This window comes from Platalea leucorodia (assembly GCF_965183815.1).
Source record: "Platalea leucorodia genome assembly, chromosome: 19".
Lineage (NCBI taxonomy): Eukaryota > Metazoa > Chordata > Aves > Pelecaniformes > Threskiornithidae > Platalea > Platalea leucorodia.
In genome coordinates, this window is record NC_138841.1 from 2,544,282 (window position 1) to 2,559,398 (window position 15,117).

At 51.3% G+C, this 15,117-nt stretch overlaps 1 protein-coding gene across 1 annotated transcript; it reads right to left on the bottom strand.

Moving 5' to 3' along the window:
• Positions 1-255: 255 nt before the first annotated feature.
• SLC26A9 (solute carrier family 26 member 9) lies at positions 256-13,695 on the bottom strand (the record flags this gene model as incomplete). The annotated part of the gene is made up of 20 exons (XM_082330126.1): positions 256-303; positions 924-1,001; positions 1,795-1,940; positions 2,345-2,399; positions 2,630-2,947; positions 3,519-3,635; positions 4,086-4,178; positions 4,420-4,489; positions 5,059-5,165; positions 7,454-7,549; positions 7,891-7,968; positions 8,424-8,537; positions 9,274-9,421; positions 9,678-9,760; positions 10,152-10,304; positions 10,904-11,068; positions 11,518-11,693; positions 11,990-12,100; positions 12,421-12,560; positions 13,571-13,695. 20 exons carry the CDS (start codon positions 13,693-13,695, stop codon positions 256-258), a joined length of 2,421 nt encoding a protein of 806 aa, XP_082186252.1.
• Between the last annotated feature and the right edge of the window lie 1,422 nt (positions 13,696-15,117).

Genomic DNA, 15,117 nt, shown 5'->3' on the forward strand with positions numbered 1-15,117 from the left:
CTTCTGTAATTAATGAGATGGCATTTCCTGAGTTCCTGCTGCCGTAGGTTTCTGTTGCCCACTCCAGAGTCCATTGCTCTGAATACCAGAAGCAGAGCAGGAAGGAGGGAGGAGTTTATCAGTTCACGAGGTGTGATGGCCTCTTGCTTTGCAAACTTATTGTATCCCCAGGTAGAAGTGCCGCTCTTCACGAAGGGATGGGAGAGAGGAGTCTGTTCGGGAGGGTTTGCCCGTACGCTGACGCTCCCCGTGCGCTCACAGAGCTGTCTGGGTCTCTGAGTGGAACATGCTTCCAAACATCTCCTAAAGGGCACACAAGGCACGCTGGGTTAGCGCTGATGCCGTGGCACAAACCCAGCAACACAGCAGTCGTTCAGTCACGCAGAGAAACCCCACCAGAAACTCCAGCCCTTCCCAGCCCTCCTCCACAAGGGAAAGCTGGCGGTGGGGAGGTTGCTCTGCTTCCAGCCGTGCATGGATAGCCCGGGGAAGGTCAGCACTGGAACGTATCTCCTCCCGGGGACCTGGGTTCAGTGAGTGCAGATCACTTCAGCATTAACAAAGGCTGTGCTGAAAAACTTGACCAGTGGCTTTTGGGCTTGAGCTAAACCTGGTTCTCCAAGTTCACCCCAGTGCGTGCAGACCACAGGTCTGACTATGAACCTGAGCTATGCGGCCCAGAAGGGACCAAAGGATTCCCCTGTGGGGTAACCTAGCTGCTCCTTCATCCAGGTGCCTGCCACTGCTCCTCAAGACAGGGATTTTAAATTATTTTTGCAACTAACTTTTCAACGTGTTACTGTTGCTGGCAGTTTTTCCTGGCAATGGCACACGGGACTTCCCATCTAATCAATCCCAGCCACGACTTCTGATTTCCACCTTAGGTCCACAGCTGAGAAGTGACCCCTGGCACTAGAACTAACCTCCTCCAGGTTCTTGAACTCTGCACTGCTTTCACCCACAGACTCGTCGTAGATGGAGAGCTCTGTCTGAGTCGGCTCCTGTGCAGGAAAGAATCAAATCCACAAATTATCAGAGTGCAGGGTTGAAAGGAATGAAAAAAAATTACTAACCCAGGCTTAAAACGTCATATGTCCTCAAAGGGAAATGCCCAGGAAGAAGGGGCACAGAAGGAATCCTGTTTCAATTGTTTATCTCCTCTGACTGAGCTGGCATTTACATATCTCTCTGCCGAGATATGCGATACATTAACTTATCCTCACAAGAGAACTGGCTAATGCTGCCCGGGTTCCAATGCCAATTATCATGCAATAAACCAACCCATATTTAGGGAAATGGCCTGTTTGACCCTGTGTTGTCAGCATGTGCCACATTCCTGCCTCAGCCTTTTCTCCTCCCACCAAGGGAAGCGTTCATGGATGCTGGGGCTGTTCAAGGACAGGCGCATGTGCTTTGCCTTCATTTCCGAGGGCCAAATTCTGCCTTTGTGTGCAGCTGCATGATCCAGCCAACGCCAAACTGAGGGCATAGTGCTGGAACAGCTCTTTTGGCTTCTCCAGGCTGGGACAACGTTCATCTCCCAGCTAGGGGTTTGCAGAAGACATTTACACTTCTAAATTCCCATTGAAATCAATTCAGTCAGTAGGTACTTGGCCCATTTGTGAGAATTAGGAGATGAAATATTTTGTTGGATTGAGACCTTTACCACTTGAGATAAATAAGGAACTTTCTTAGGTGCAGTATTGAGTTGTTATTCTTCCTTTGTGCTGATGCAGTGTGTAAACCTAATAGTACAGTACTGTGAGCTGGAGAAAGACTGGGGAGCAAATTTACCTCTTCTGAGATGGGCGGGTGGACAACTTCTTTGATATTTGCCAGTGCAAACAAAACAGCATCATGGATCGTCAAGAAGATGTGACTTTGGTCCAGGCCTCCTTCCTCAAAGACTCCACCTGTGCTAATGTCATTGTACACCTGGGCTGAAGAAAGGAAAAGCACGTGAACAAGAAGGAAACCAAAGAAGGAAGCTTTTGAGAGTGCACGTGGCTGACAGTGGTCCTCTGAGCTAAAGCAAGGCTGAGATGCATAGGGAAGAAGCAGGTTTGCTGCAGAAATGAGAGTGTAGGGATCTATTTTTCTACATGCTAAATGTGGAGATGTTCCGGTCGTATCACTTCCCAAATGAAAGGACCTATTTCACACACAGAGAACAGTGTTTCTCTTTCCTTTCTTCTGTTCTCTTCTTTCATCTGTTCTGGTTTGGTCCAACGAAAGGCTGACAGCTCACACAGTTTGCATAAAGAACACAAAAAGATCTCCTGTCTGTCAGGAGCACATAAATGGGGGAAGATCACATGGAAATGTGTTCTCTGTGGATTCTTACCATGCACGTTTGCCAAGAACACTTTAATCCCAATCTTCTGATAACTGGAACACAACTAGAAGGGATGAGAGGGGAGAGAGAGGATTAATAACACTGCTGCTCCAGTTTTGTGTTTAGACATAAAGTCTTTTAGCCAGGGCTTTACACGTGTCCTGGGGATGCTGAAGGAGAAAGCCGCACAAACCTTCTGTTGAGGAGGGTAAACATCTTTATCTGAGCTGCCCAAGGGAGTAGAAGGTACCTGGGTGATACGTTGCTTGGCTATGTTTGTAGTACAGAACTAACCTTGCCCAGTGCTTTTGTGCCCATGAGGTCAACAAAACACACTCCACTCATGTCCAGGATGATGGTGTGAAAGCTGATATAGGGCGGTGCTGTCATCATAGGGTCGCCATCTGCTGTAGGCATGACGCTGAAAGTGCTTCCTTGCAGAGTAGTGGTGCTGCCCAGCTCACTGGAGGTGTGCACTTGCCCAGCACCGTTGGCAGGTGGATGGAACGTGACATAGGAGATGCTGGCACCATTAGCAGTCGTCTGGTTGTTATTGGTGTCTGTTGGAGAGGTGCTTTCAAAGTCTTTCTGGAGCTCTTGCAAAGACAAGGTCTACAGCAAAGCAGAAATGCACAGTCAGGGCAGGGCGCAGCCATCAGCACAAGCTGAGATCCTGACATGTGAATGCACCTGAAGTATTCAGTGGCATGAAGTGTTTTAATCTAGACTAACTCCAGCCTGGTGCCAGACTGGATGTCCCTTGGGGCTGGCATACATTAGGTTAATTTTAAATGATTCCTGTTCACATGCTTCAAGACTGCTCAGCAATGCAAACCAAATGAAGCTGGGATGACTGGGAAATATGCTTCAAAAGGGCACTTTTGAACTGAAATGCTGACTTAGATGCATCCTTAGAGAAAGGGCAAGCCCGGTTTCTAGCAAATTTCTCACCATGTTTCCATTCTAGCCATCTTTATGGCTTTCTTGCTCCCAGCCGTTTCCAGTTCTCCTGCATCTTAAGGTTTTGGCTATTGGGAGGAATGGAGATGTGGGTGGGAAGGAAAGGATGCAAGAAGTGGTGAATGTGGCTAGGAAGACAGTGCAGAAAATCCTGTGTCAAAAGGAGCTGTTTGATGGGGACTTGGGGTCTTATTCGTCAACGCAGGAACCCAAACTGAGTTACCTTGTTCTGCCTCAATAAGAATTTCGGTAGCTTTGTTGATGGTTGTGCTGTCCCCTTCTCCTGCCGTTTCACATATTTCTTCCTGGCTAAGTACACTTTACCAGGATCCACCCCGGTCTGTGGAAAAGAGAGAGTTTTCTTTGAAACGGTCTGTTCAGCCCCGTAGTCAGGGACTGCTATTTCTTTCCTGCTATTTTCCAGCACGTGGCACAGGAGGACAGCACCAGCCGTACTGCGGAGTGAGGCGATCCTGATGGCAACCAAACAGCAACATCTTCAGTAACTGAGGGTACCTGCACATGCAGGGAGGAGAGACTTGCAGTAGCAGGATGACTCTGCTGTGGCAGAGCTTGGAGGAGGATCCCTGCCAGGATTCAGGCATAACCTCTAAAATGAGGTCTACAAACAGTCCTGAAGATCAGGGAGAAAAGGGTGGAAGAGTACAGGATGGATGGGACCATTTTTCGTGATCATCCTAGGCTTAATTATCTGCACATAGCAGCGCAGGAGAGAGCAACGGCCATTTGGGATTGGCTGCAAGCAGAAATTTGTTAGGGCCTTGCTCACCTTGGCTATAATCTTCTCGCGGAATATCTCTGAGTTGGCAAAATATAGTGGCGAGCAGTAGGTCACGATTTTAATCCCATTAAGTTCATGTACCTGCAACAGAGACAAGAGCTCAAACCAGGCCTGACGGGGTGTGTGTGGGGTGCAAGGGGGCCGGGAGTTTGGGCAGCAGATAATGGGGAAGGTCGAACCGAACGGCAGCTCTCCTGCCACCCCTAAACAAGCAGCAACCAACCTCGCTGAGACAGAAACATGGACTTGAGTTTCCTGGTCACATTGGGTACCAGTGGCAAAGAACAGCATTTTCTCTGAGGATGCTTTAGCTTCTGCTTACCTTGTTGTAGGCTTTAGGGTTCTTGTAGATGTCGGTGGAAGTTACTTGGCCCAGGGCAGAGCCGTTACGGCTAGGAGAAAAGAGGCGATCAGAATTAGAGTAAATGCTGCAGGGGAAGAAAACTGCTTTGCTTCACATTCCATACCAGGATTTGAAAATTTGCTTTATGAAAATACTTAGATTTCATCCCTGCAGAGTCTACAGGGCAAAAAAGAGTCAGCAGTTTGAGATCCCAGGCTGGGAAATATTAATAAAGGGCTTTGATGGATTAAAAATGGTGTGAAAACTTCACGCCAGTCTCTGCACATATACGGGGCTCTTTTATGAGCAGGATTTTCTGCTGGGAGCTATGCAGGTAGCTTTTCGTGCTGAAGTAAATACTTTCAGACTTCCCCCTGCCTTGGGATGTGCACATCGCTAACCGTGTGCCGGAGTGGGAATGCAGGCAGTAAATTAGCGCCTGCCATTCCTGTTTGCACATTCCAGGGGCTGGGGAGGACACCTGCACTCCCCCAGGCTCCTGCCGCACGTTCCTTCGAAACATGGGCCAGAGGTCGGTTATAAAAATAATCTGTCATTTATTCTGCAACTGGGAGATTTTCCTTCTCTTTCGATTTTTGTAGATACACCGGTACTTACAATTGGGTATGGAAAACCACGACCAGCACGGAAAATCCCACACCCACAGCGACTCCGTAGGGAAGGCTCAGGAAGAAAGCGGACAGGAAGCTCACCAGCCAGACCAGCTGCGGAAAGAGAAGAGCATGGCAGGTCTTTTTACTCTACCATGGGCTGGAGCACAGTGATGGATGGAAAAAGGCTCTGTGCTGATATTCTCGACCCAAAGAACTACACAGCTGAGGATCAAAAGACCAAGGCCTGAATTCTGCAGCTATTCTAATTATACAGTTTATTGCATGCTTTCATGTGAAACATCGTTGCTGGGAAGCTTGCCAGAAGCCCCAGTTTTTCAGCCGTAAAAGCAGCCAGTGCGTTTCTTCACAGCTGCATGAACACCCGCACCACTCATTCAGTTCAAAAAGTATCAGCCTATCTAGCCAAGAAAAGGCTCCTGCGGATCAGATCATCTGCTGCTCAGTAACTGCGCCCAGCCCCAAGAAAGCTCCTGCTGTCAGTCAGAGCGCGTCAGAAGGAATGAGCATCCATCTGAAAACCGTCTGAGCACCTTCTATAAATGACCTGAACACAGCGCAGATCTGATGACAAAGTATGACAGAGCATACCAAAACCTGCTCCACCTCTCAGCTCAGAGCTCTGCCATTTATCATTTTTATACATTAGCACTCGAGCATCTCCCTCCCAATGAAATTAGTCCTGCCTAAGCGTATAAACATGCCCTCTGAGAATCATTATCAGGTTATTATAATCCCATCCTCAAGGCTGGTAAAACCTAACTTTGGCCTTGGACAGATCAGGGTAACTTTGATACCTTCAGCATCTTAATTTATATGTGTGGTGCGTATAAGTAAGGGCTTCCCTCCATCCAGACTTGGAATGGTCCCTGCAGTTAGCACTGACACACAGCCACACTTGAGGTCATGAACACCGATGGTCTGACATCACCCAGAAATGGCGTTCCCCATTTTGGGACAGGACACTGAATCTAGTTCAAATTCCAGGGAGATTAAGGTCAGGGGAGTGCGGTTCACTCCGTTGGCATCTGCCTGGTCCCCACGCTGCCGGCACCTGTGGGCTGTCTGTGGCTGCTGGCAGCAAGAGCTTTGTTCCAGCGTCTCAGTGGAAACACAGCACAGCCGGGGCAGCGGGTCTGGCTGTGCCATGGAGGAGAGATGATTCACACGGGCCAAACCAAAGAGGCTTCTGGCAGCCGTTCACCTCCGCCATGGTGACCACGTCTGGCAGAGACACGCTGGCAAGGCGTTCCCAGGCAGCACCATGCGTCTCCGCTCAGTCCCCCGTCTGCCCAGACGTGGGGCTGGGGGCTGTGGAGCCCGCGGGGCCGGTCTGTGCTCCCTTCTGTGAGCTCCGATAACGGGCAGTAACTCCACCAGCCCTCACGTGAACGGCCAGAGCCACCCCGGACCTTCCACCCAGCCCACCAAGCACCAGCAGAACCCATTCAGAGATGTGCTTAAATTGCCACAAACAATTCCCGACAGAGAATTGCATCTTCCCACCAGCGACTTTCCCTCTCTGATGGTTCTGGCCTGCATAACTGTGTCAGCTCAGACCTGGCACGTCCCTGGTCCGGTCGGTCTGCCAGGCTCAATCCTAAGCACGGACCATTTTTTCTGTAGCCCGTGCCCTGTGCTAGGGTGTGCCTTCACATCATGATCACACCCCTGCGAAATCTCTGCCGGGCCTGCTAACCCATCGCCTCTCCAGCACCTGTTTGAACAGTATTTTGGGAAAGCTCTTGATGACTCAGGTCAGCCCCTTTGGACTCCTGATTTCTCCGATAAGGCGGTTTGTCGGGACCTGACAGGATATTGGCTCGGTGTCCACACACACCACTCAGCTGTGGGAGTCCTGTTCAAACACTGTCTTTTTATGTCAGACATTTCCAAATTCCGTTCTCACTCCCCCGCACCCCCTGCCTGGGTTTATACATCAACCAGTGCCTGGAGTCCTTATCGCTGTGAAGGGCTCTCCTCACCCTGGAGGGCTATTGTGTGAGTTTTTAAGTCATGACTCCTAGATATTGAGCAGGGCCGGTTTGGCTAGTTCTGGGCAAACAGGCTCCCGCAGTTGATTGGCATTTAAACAGAGCAGGTAATAGTTCAGGCCTCTCTGATATGTGCGCTAAGCATGAGAGGGCTCAGCTGGGCAGGACAGGCTCCGCCGCTGCTCGGGACCTCGTTGGCGAGGGGTTGCGAGCATGGCCACACCGAGAGAGCGAAACCCACCTTCTGCAGGGGACTCACACAACCCTCCTGCCCCCACAAGCCTGCCCGGGGGCTAGCCTGCTCGCCCTGCCTCTGCCCCGCGCAGCCGTGGGCTGAGCGGCCAGCGAAGGCGGGCGGACGCCTCCCACCCGTCCCCAGGCACTCACGCAGTCCAGCTTGCTCTTCTTCCACAGGTAGAAGGGATCAGCCAGCTGCTTGAGGGAGTTCTTCAGGTTCACTGCGATGAGGGCTCCCAGGACAGACTGCGGAGGAGAGGGGGTCGTGTCAGCTAGGATGTGGACGTGCAGTGTGGATGTGCCGCGTTTGGCAGCAGATGCTTTCTGCAGTGTCTCCCTTCCTTGATCCAGTTACCACAATGGGAATGGGAAAGGGAGACGCTCACGAAGATCTCACTTGGATCTGAGCATAATAATTTTGACTATTCTAGCTTCCAGAGACTCAGTGCGAACAGGACCCCGGGCCAGGAACAAACTGCGCTGTGCAGCAGTTTGCATCAGGGGTTTTTGGAGCAAGACTGCCTTCGCTTGGCTGTGTGGAGTATGTGACGCAACGGCCGCGCTGCTTGCACAGATGTTCGTGTTACCTTTGGAAGAGGTTCGAGGTAGATCCCCAGAGCCAGCATGGTCACCATAACCACCAAGGCCACAAAGAAACTTGCCACCTGCAAAAGAGAAAGAAATCACTTCAGCAAATATCAGGGTCTTCCTAAACCCCCTCTGGGTCTTTCCTCTCCTGCTGCTTCACCCAACGGCACAACTTGTCACTGCAGTATTTTATGTGAGCAGATGATTGCCTCTGAGAAATAGGCTAGGATTTTGCAGATCTCACAGATAACCCCAAAACTCCCTCACGTGGTAGCTCTGCTCAATCGGGGGAGCCAGACTGGGAATGCAGATTTACAGCCCTACATCCGTGACCAATCCAAAGAACCATCCAGGGAACAAAATGGGGTTGGGGAGGGAGAAAACTCTGCTTTAACAACAGTAACGTGAAACACTTATATATGGAGCTTCTCCAGACTTGCAGCAGCGATGTCAGGCTGGCAGCAGGCAGCAGCTGCAGGGGTTTGTGGTCAAGTAGGGTCATGCAGGGAAGAGAGGAGGAGGAGGTACTAACTTGTGATTTCCCTCCTGCCCCATCGACGGCGAGAGTGACGGAGAGAGCGCAGCAGATCACGTGGATTTTGAAGAAGGATCCAAAGAAGTTGCTGCAGCCCAGGGCCAGCATCTCCTGTGGAGATGGGGGAACGTGGTCATCAAAAAGCACAACTGCCCCTCCGGCCCCACCGACGCCTGTGAGCTGCCTGGCAGGAGGGCAGGTGCCCGAGTTTGGGATTTGTGTGGCCAGGGAAGGGGACCTGGGTTCCTTGCAGTGTGTTCCAGACCCTTTCCTTCCAGGAAGATCTGGGATGGGCTCTGGTAGAGCAGGGAAACCTGGAAGCACAATTCCACATAAACACTTTGTCATCTGTTGACACACTAAGGGCAGGGCTTCATGTGGTATGTGTGGCTGTTATTGAAAGCTGCCACGGTGCCAGTGATGACAGAAGAGGATTATTTAATGTCCTGCCTCTCACAGTGTCTAGGTGACACACCAGGAATCCAGGTCTTTCTCTGCTCAGTGAGAAATACGTGTGCCTCGTTGTGCTCCAACAACCTGCAAAAATGCTGTCAGTGCCAGCACTCAGGGATGAAACCTCAGGTCTGGAGGGAGAGCAAAGCAGACAGCTCAACCTAAGGTTGTCTTCCCTTTTGCAGGCTCTCTCCAGTCCATGGGAGATGGATCTGCCATGTCCTTTTGACCCGCACATGGCAAGCTGCCACGTGAGCCTGCGTGCGTGGGAACAGAACGTCTGTTTTAAGCAGAGAATGTTTGAAAGCTTCCTATTCATGCAGCGAGGTTTTCCTTTCACGCCTGAGAGCAAGGGGAACGGTCCTTGACTGCGTCCTTCCAGACCAAGCGTTACCTGGTTGGGGTCCACGTCGTAGCCATGCTTGGCTGCCAGCGTTCTCCCCATGGCTAAGTTGATCACGTAGCTCACGATGGCGAGCGAGAAAGCTGTGCCGATCATGTCTTTCCATTTGTTCACCAGGGGCAGGGTTGGCACTGGGAACCTGCACGCAGAGCAGAGGCGAGAGGCCGGTGAAGTGGGTGAGGAGCTTGTGTGCTCAGGAATGACATAATCCATGTCTGCGCTGTGGACAGCGTGAGTGGATGGTGGCAGTTGTGTAACAGGGCGCAGCAGTGCTGCCTGGCACTCCTGGAAGGGGACCGTCATACAGCAGGGAAGAGTGAGGTGTTTTCCAGGCTGCAGGAGGAGGAGGAAGAAAAATTATCTGGAAGTTGAGTCAGACCCGTACACGCACTTACCCCATGCTGATCTTCCCAACGACTGGCATGCCATACTTCTCGGGCATGTTAAAGCTGCCAGAGATTGCAGTCGCGACTATTACCTGAAAGTACAGAGAATGAAAGAGCAGTAAGCAGAAAGAGCATGAGCTCTCTCAGAAGCACGAAGCTCGCTGTGCTCCTGGGGCTGACAGTAGAAAATTAGCACCAAATTTGGGCTAGGAAAGGAGAGAACCTCCCCAGCAGGAGTTCCTCATCCTCAGCATCACCAGGATGCAGGTACAGTCCAGCAGGGACGAGCTGGGCATCAGAGGTATCCTCCATGAGGATGGCCCCATTTCTGATCCCAAGCCATGTGGGGGTCACGTCATATTCACTGTGTAGATGCTCTACACGATGGGCCTGCTGTGAGCAGTAGCGGGTGTCCCAGGGCTGTAAGGTGAGGGGAGGGACTGTCTCTGGGAGGGTCCAGGGGACAGCTCGTGCATCACTTACAATGATGATCTCCATGGGGATGGGCATCCGGATCTTTTTCATGTACTTTAGGTTGAGCTCCTTGACAATGAAGAGGAGTACAGCACTGACCAAGGCATAGACCAGGGAGGCCACGTTGGTTTTGGGCAGACCTTTACAAATATCAATGAATGTCTAAAGGGGAGAGAGGAGGAGAAGGTGTCATGAGAAACCGGAGACTCTGGACAACATGGACAGCACAATGGAGAACACTTGTTACCATAATCAACTGCAAACACCCTGAGATGTGACAAGGGTGAGAGAAGTGCTAGAAACCCTGCTGCTGAGAGATCAGCAACCAGCCCTGGGTCTATGCTGTCTGGTTAAATGCAGTTCTAGCTGCACCAATGGAGGATGAATCCATGGAAGATGCAGGAAAGCCCAGGAATGGGTAAACCTGGTCAGAGGAAAAGTTTCTGTTGCTAACAGTTGGGCAAGACTCCTGCTGTTCACATGAACACAGTTCATATTCTCCCCAAATCCCAGACCCGTTTCATTATTTGTAATTAGAAGCTAGCAGACAAGGGCTCGGATAATGCTGCATAGGAAATACAATGGCAGCAGCGTAAGTGTGCTGGGCTGGGAGCAGTGCAGACATCCGTATTCCCCCTCCCTCCACCCTTTCCTTTTCTCCGAGCCCCCCTTTCCCTTCATGGGTGGCAGTGATGCCTGCGGTGTGTTGGTCACTGGGGGAGGAGGTGCAGGGAAGGCTCCTGTCCAGAGCACCCACTTACATAGACGATAGCTAAGGGCCCGGTGTAAGACGGGACTGTCAAGCCGAAGACGTACTTGAGCACGGAGATGAGGATCTGCAGCCCTGCTGCTGTCATGAAGCCCCTGATGAACGACTCTGAGAGGTAGATAGCAACAAAGCCAAACTGCACGAATCCCAGGCACAGCTAGGGTAGGACAGACAAGGCGTTATTAGAAGCATGCCAGCCTGAAAGGGCAAGGTGCGGAGCCTGAGCCTGCCCACGTCGGGCAGGCTGCTCCACCGGGAGAGCGGGCGCATCCCTCCCACGCAGCCGCGGTGCAGGCAGGGCTGAGCCGACTGTCCCGGAGCAGGGATGGGGAGAGGAGATCTGCAGCGTGCCGGGGCATCATCACCACCTGCGATCCTGTCCCAGGGGCTGGCCTCACCCTTGGCTAGTCCATTCAGAGAATTTCACACCAAAACTGCAGCTTGGGCAGGATCCCCCCAAAACCTCTGTGCTGAGGCATCATCCACTTAGAAGTGGGGCCTCTTCTAGCATCTGCTACCACCATCTCCAAGAAGAGAGCTCGGCTGACTCCGTGTGGGTCAGCTCTGGCCAGGGGACACAGCGCAGGTGGTGGAGCGAGTCCTTACTTGTATGATGGCTGTCAGGCAGGCTAATGTGGCAGAGATCTCCAGCCTGGCCGCTTCCAGGGCTGTGGTATTCACGCTGGTCTCATTGGTAGTATGGTTGAAGTACTGGAAGTCCGACTCAGGAGCCAGCTCATTGCAGACATTCCCAACAATAATGCTGATGACTGCAAAAGTACCTACAGCACAACACAGTGATGTCAGTAGTTTTCTCTAGAGAGTGTCCTGCCCTGGAGGGCACTTGGACAGGTTAGGCTGTCCAGACGGAGACACCCAGCCCATCACCGCAGCCAGCCCTGCGGCGGGATGCAGCAGCGGTTCATTGGGGTGAGATCCTACTGTGCAGCCAGACTCAGGGATCTCGTAAACCTCTGACGAACCAAACATGCCCAAACATCTCTATTCTGGGACAGACCGGGTATTCCCAGTTGGTGTTTAATTGCCTTGTGCAGACAATTGCTCTGCAGACCCTTACCTGGGACCATCTGATGGATACCGCCAAGGAAGAGGTATGTTACCAAGGGGAAGAAGGAGGAGTAGAGCCCGTTGACGGGAGGCAGATTGGCCAGCAGCGCGAAGGCCATCCCTGGAAAACACAAGGGAGATGGCCAGGTCACCCAGGTCTGTGCAGCTGGCATCAGCCCCCGGCCCTTGTCGCACTCATTTCAGCTCCAAGAAGGTGCTGCGGCCAGCACAGACTGCTGCTTTCTGGGCAGGAGAGGCCAAAGAGAGCAGGGAAGGGCTCCGTGGAAAAATACAGGGACAACCAGGTAGGAGGTAGAGCTTGGGTTTATATATGTCAGCAGGTAGCTAACCCCCACAGACTGGACAGAGCTGTCATCTGCACACCTTGAGCTGGCAAAGTGCTATCCCTTCGCGGTGACCCCAAAAGGCATTGTGTCTCACCTTGTGGCACTTGGATCGTCCCCGCACTGAGCCCACCGAGAACATCGGACAAAATGTATTCCTTAATTCTGTACTTGGGAAGCCACACAAGTATTGGGAACAGGCTAAAGAGGATGAGTTTGAATCTGGAAGCTGAACATCTAGGGGAGACAAAAAAAATGCAAATAAGTAAAGAAGAAAGGAAGCAAGCAAGCTGGGAAGTGAGCAAGCAAGGAAGCAAGGAAGGATCTTCCTGGGAATGTCTCAACATTTCTCCCGCACCAAATCCTGAGCCTGATATTTGGTGCACAGCCCTTCCCTGCGAGTGCAGGGCTCTGGCAGTTAACCAGCTGGACGTGCCGTGGAGGATTATTGGGGGGATGCTCCTGACTCCGTGGGAGGTCCCCAATGCTGCCACAGCTGCAAGGAGAACCTGCACAGGGCGAAGGACTTAGCTCCGCAGTGTCCCGAGTCTTTGTTTCTAATACCCTTCCGATGGGGGTAGGTGAGCTGTAGGGATGAAGCACAGCTCAAAGATGCACGGGGCGGTTGCACAGAGCCAAAGGTGAACTTTTTCAGGAGCTTGGTCAAAAAACCCCAAGTGTGTCTGAAAGAAAAAGATTGCTTCTGGGTTGACACATGCAGCATCTCACATCTCTGCCTGCTAACATACATGTTCTCTCTTTCCTGTATTACTGCCTTCATTTTTCCAAGGAATGGAGATAGATTTCCAAGACAGCAAGCAGCAGGATTAATCATCTTTATTTAAGGAAAGCCAGTACTGTTTTTAATCAGAAAGCTGATAAAAGGAAATCCCAGCTGGAAAGCTTAAAGAAATAGTCCACACACTCATACCTACATCACCAATTATATCTTTTTCATTACTAAAAAATTTGGAAAACGGAAACCTAAATCCCAAATGCACTCAGTGCAAACTGTTCTGCGTATTTGCCTTACAGTGTAACAGCTGAGGCAGTGAAAAGAGTAACCAGTTTCACTTGCTACTGTACAATTTGCATTTCTCCTGTGCCTTTCATCCATCAAAGCCCTGAGGATCATGAAGAAGGTTTCCCAGAATAAAAATGGGAACTATATCCCCAGGTCTGAATTATATCCCAATTCCAGACCAAGTCTGGTTTAGATTGGCCCCAGCTATAACATTCTATGTTACCTGAAAAGGTTTTTCAATTTTTCCCCAACAGGGTAACTTCTGCTTTTCTTCTCAAACTCTTCGTCGAAGAGGCTGACCGAATACGCAGGACGTTCGATGACATAGCGAGGCCTGGCGTGGTTCATCTCTGGATCATTTAAAATTTTCCCAGAAAAAAGAAAAAGCAAAGCCAAGAATGTGACTGGAGCTGGCCCCACCTGCGGTATAACAGACCGGACACCTCCAGCGTCTGGGAGCCCTCCCCAAACATCTCCACCCTAAATAGTTTCCCGTGGCGTAGAGGCAGGTCCTGGGAGTGGCTTCTCCCAGCACCGGGGGCTGCTGCTCCCGGCACAGGGAGTTTTTACCAGCTATTTGGAAGCGATGCTAATGAGCGATGCCGTGTGAAGGGGACCGGACCATGTCCTGGATTGTCTGGCAGATGAGCACGGGTGTTAATCTTAGCTCTGCCAGTGACTGCCTTTTTGCCTCGGGCGAGTCACTTGACCTTTCTCATGCCTCAGTTTCACCATCTGCTGGTGGGGCTGGCAAGACTGCAACGCTGGGCAGCCCTGACGCAGTGCGCAATGGTAGCTACTGGCACTGGGATTAAAGGCAGTTTCCATCTGAGGTGTTCCTGCTGCGCTGCCGAGGGCTCTCATTTGCATTCAGCAGCCTTCCCATTTCTCACTCGCCATGAGAGGCCGTGGATGAGTCCTTGGTTTATTCTAGGAAGTGATGCGCAGAACGATAACCGTTGCTAATTCGTTTCAGTGATGAAGATGCCAAAACATCCGGATGGACTAGTCCTGCCCAGTATCTGGGTCTCACCAAAGAAAGATGATGAACTTCAGAGAGCCCTTATTTTACTATGACCAGCAATGCCCAGGAAGAGGGGAGAATCATTACGAACTGGAGAGGCTGGGGGTGGAAGGAGGAAGTGGTCAGATATAAAACAGGGATCTTGGTAATTATTTGTGGTATGGCGTGTATCTAAGTGGGTCATTGCCCAACACAGGAGTAGGGGGTGGAAAAAGCTGGTGATTCAGGCAGGAGAACGTATCAAGAAACAACATCCAGGTTGCTCAGAGCTTATGGAGTGATTTGAACGTACCATACCCTCCCCTCTCCTCTTTTGGCGCTGTGAGTACTGCTGAAGTCAGTGCACACCATGACACTGGGTTCAGTGGAACCAGGGTGAGCAAAATGTCCATCCGTAGGACTGATGTCAGTCCTTGCTGATAAGCAGTTACCTCGGAGTGGGGGCTGGAAGACATGAGTAACGTGTAGCAGAGTGGCCCAGCAATCCAGGGCAGGAAGGAAAGTATGATGCAGGCAGCCGAAACTTTGGGGAGAATTTAGGTCAACAGAATCATTATGCAAAGAGGAGCTAATGGGTTTAGACAGGGAGGTCATCAACCCCACTCCTGCAGTGGGTGCTTTGGTGATCACAGGGGCAATCGAGTGCAGTTTGCTGTAAAACAGCTCCAGCCATGGTGTGGTTCTGATTCCAGGCTCCGATCTGCACCCGCGCTGACTCAGGAGGGACGCCAGCCCGCGCCTTTGGA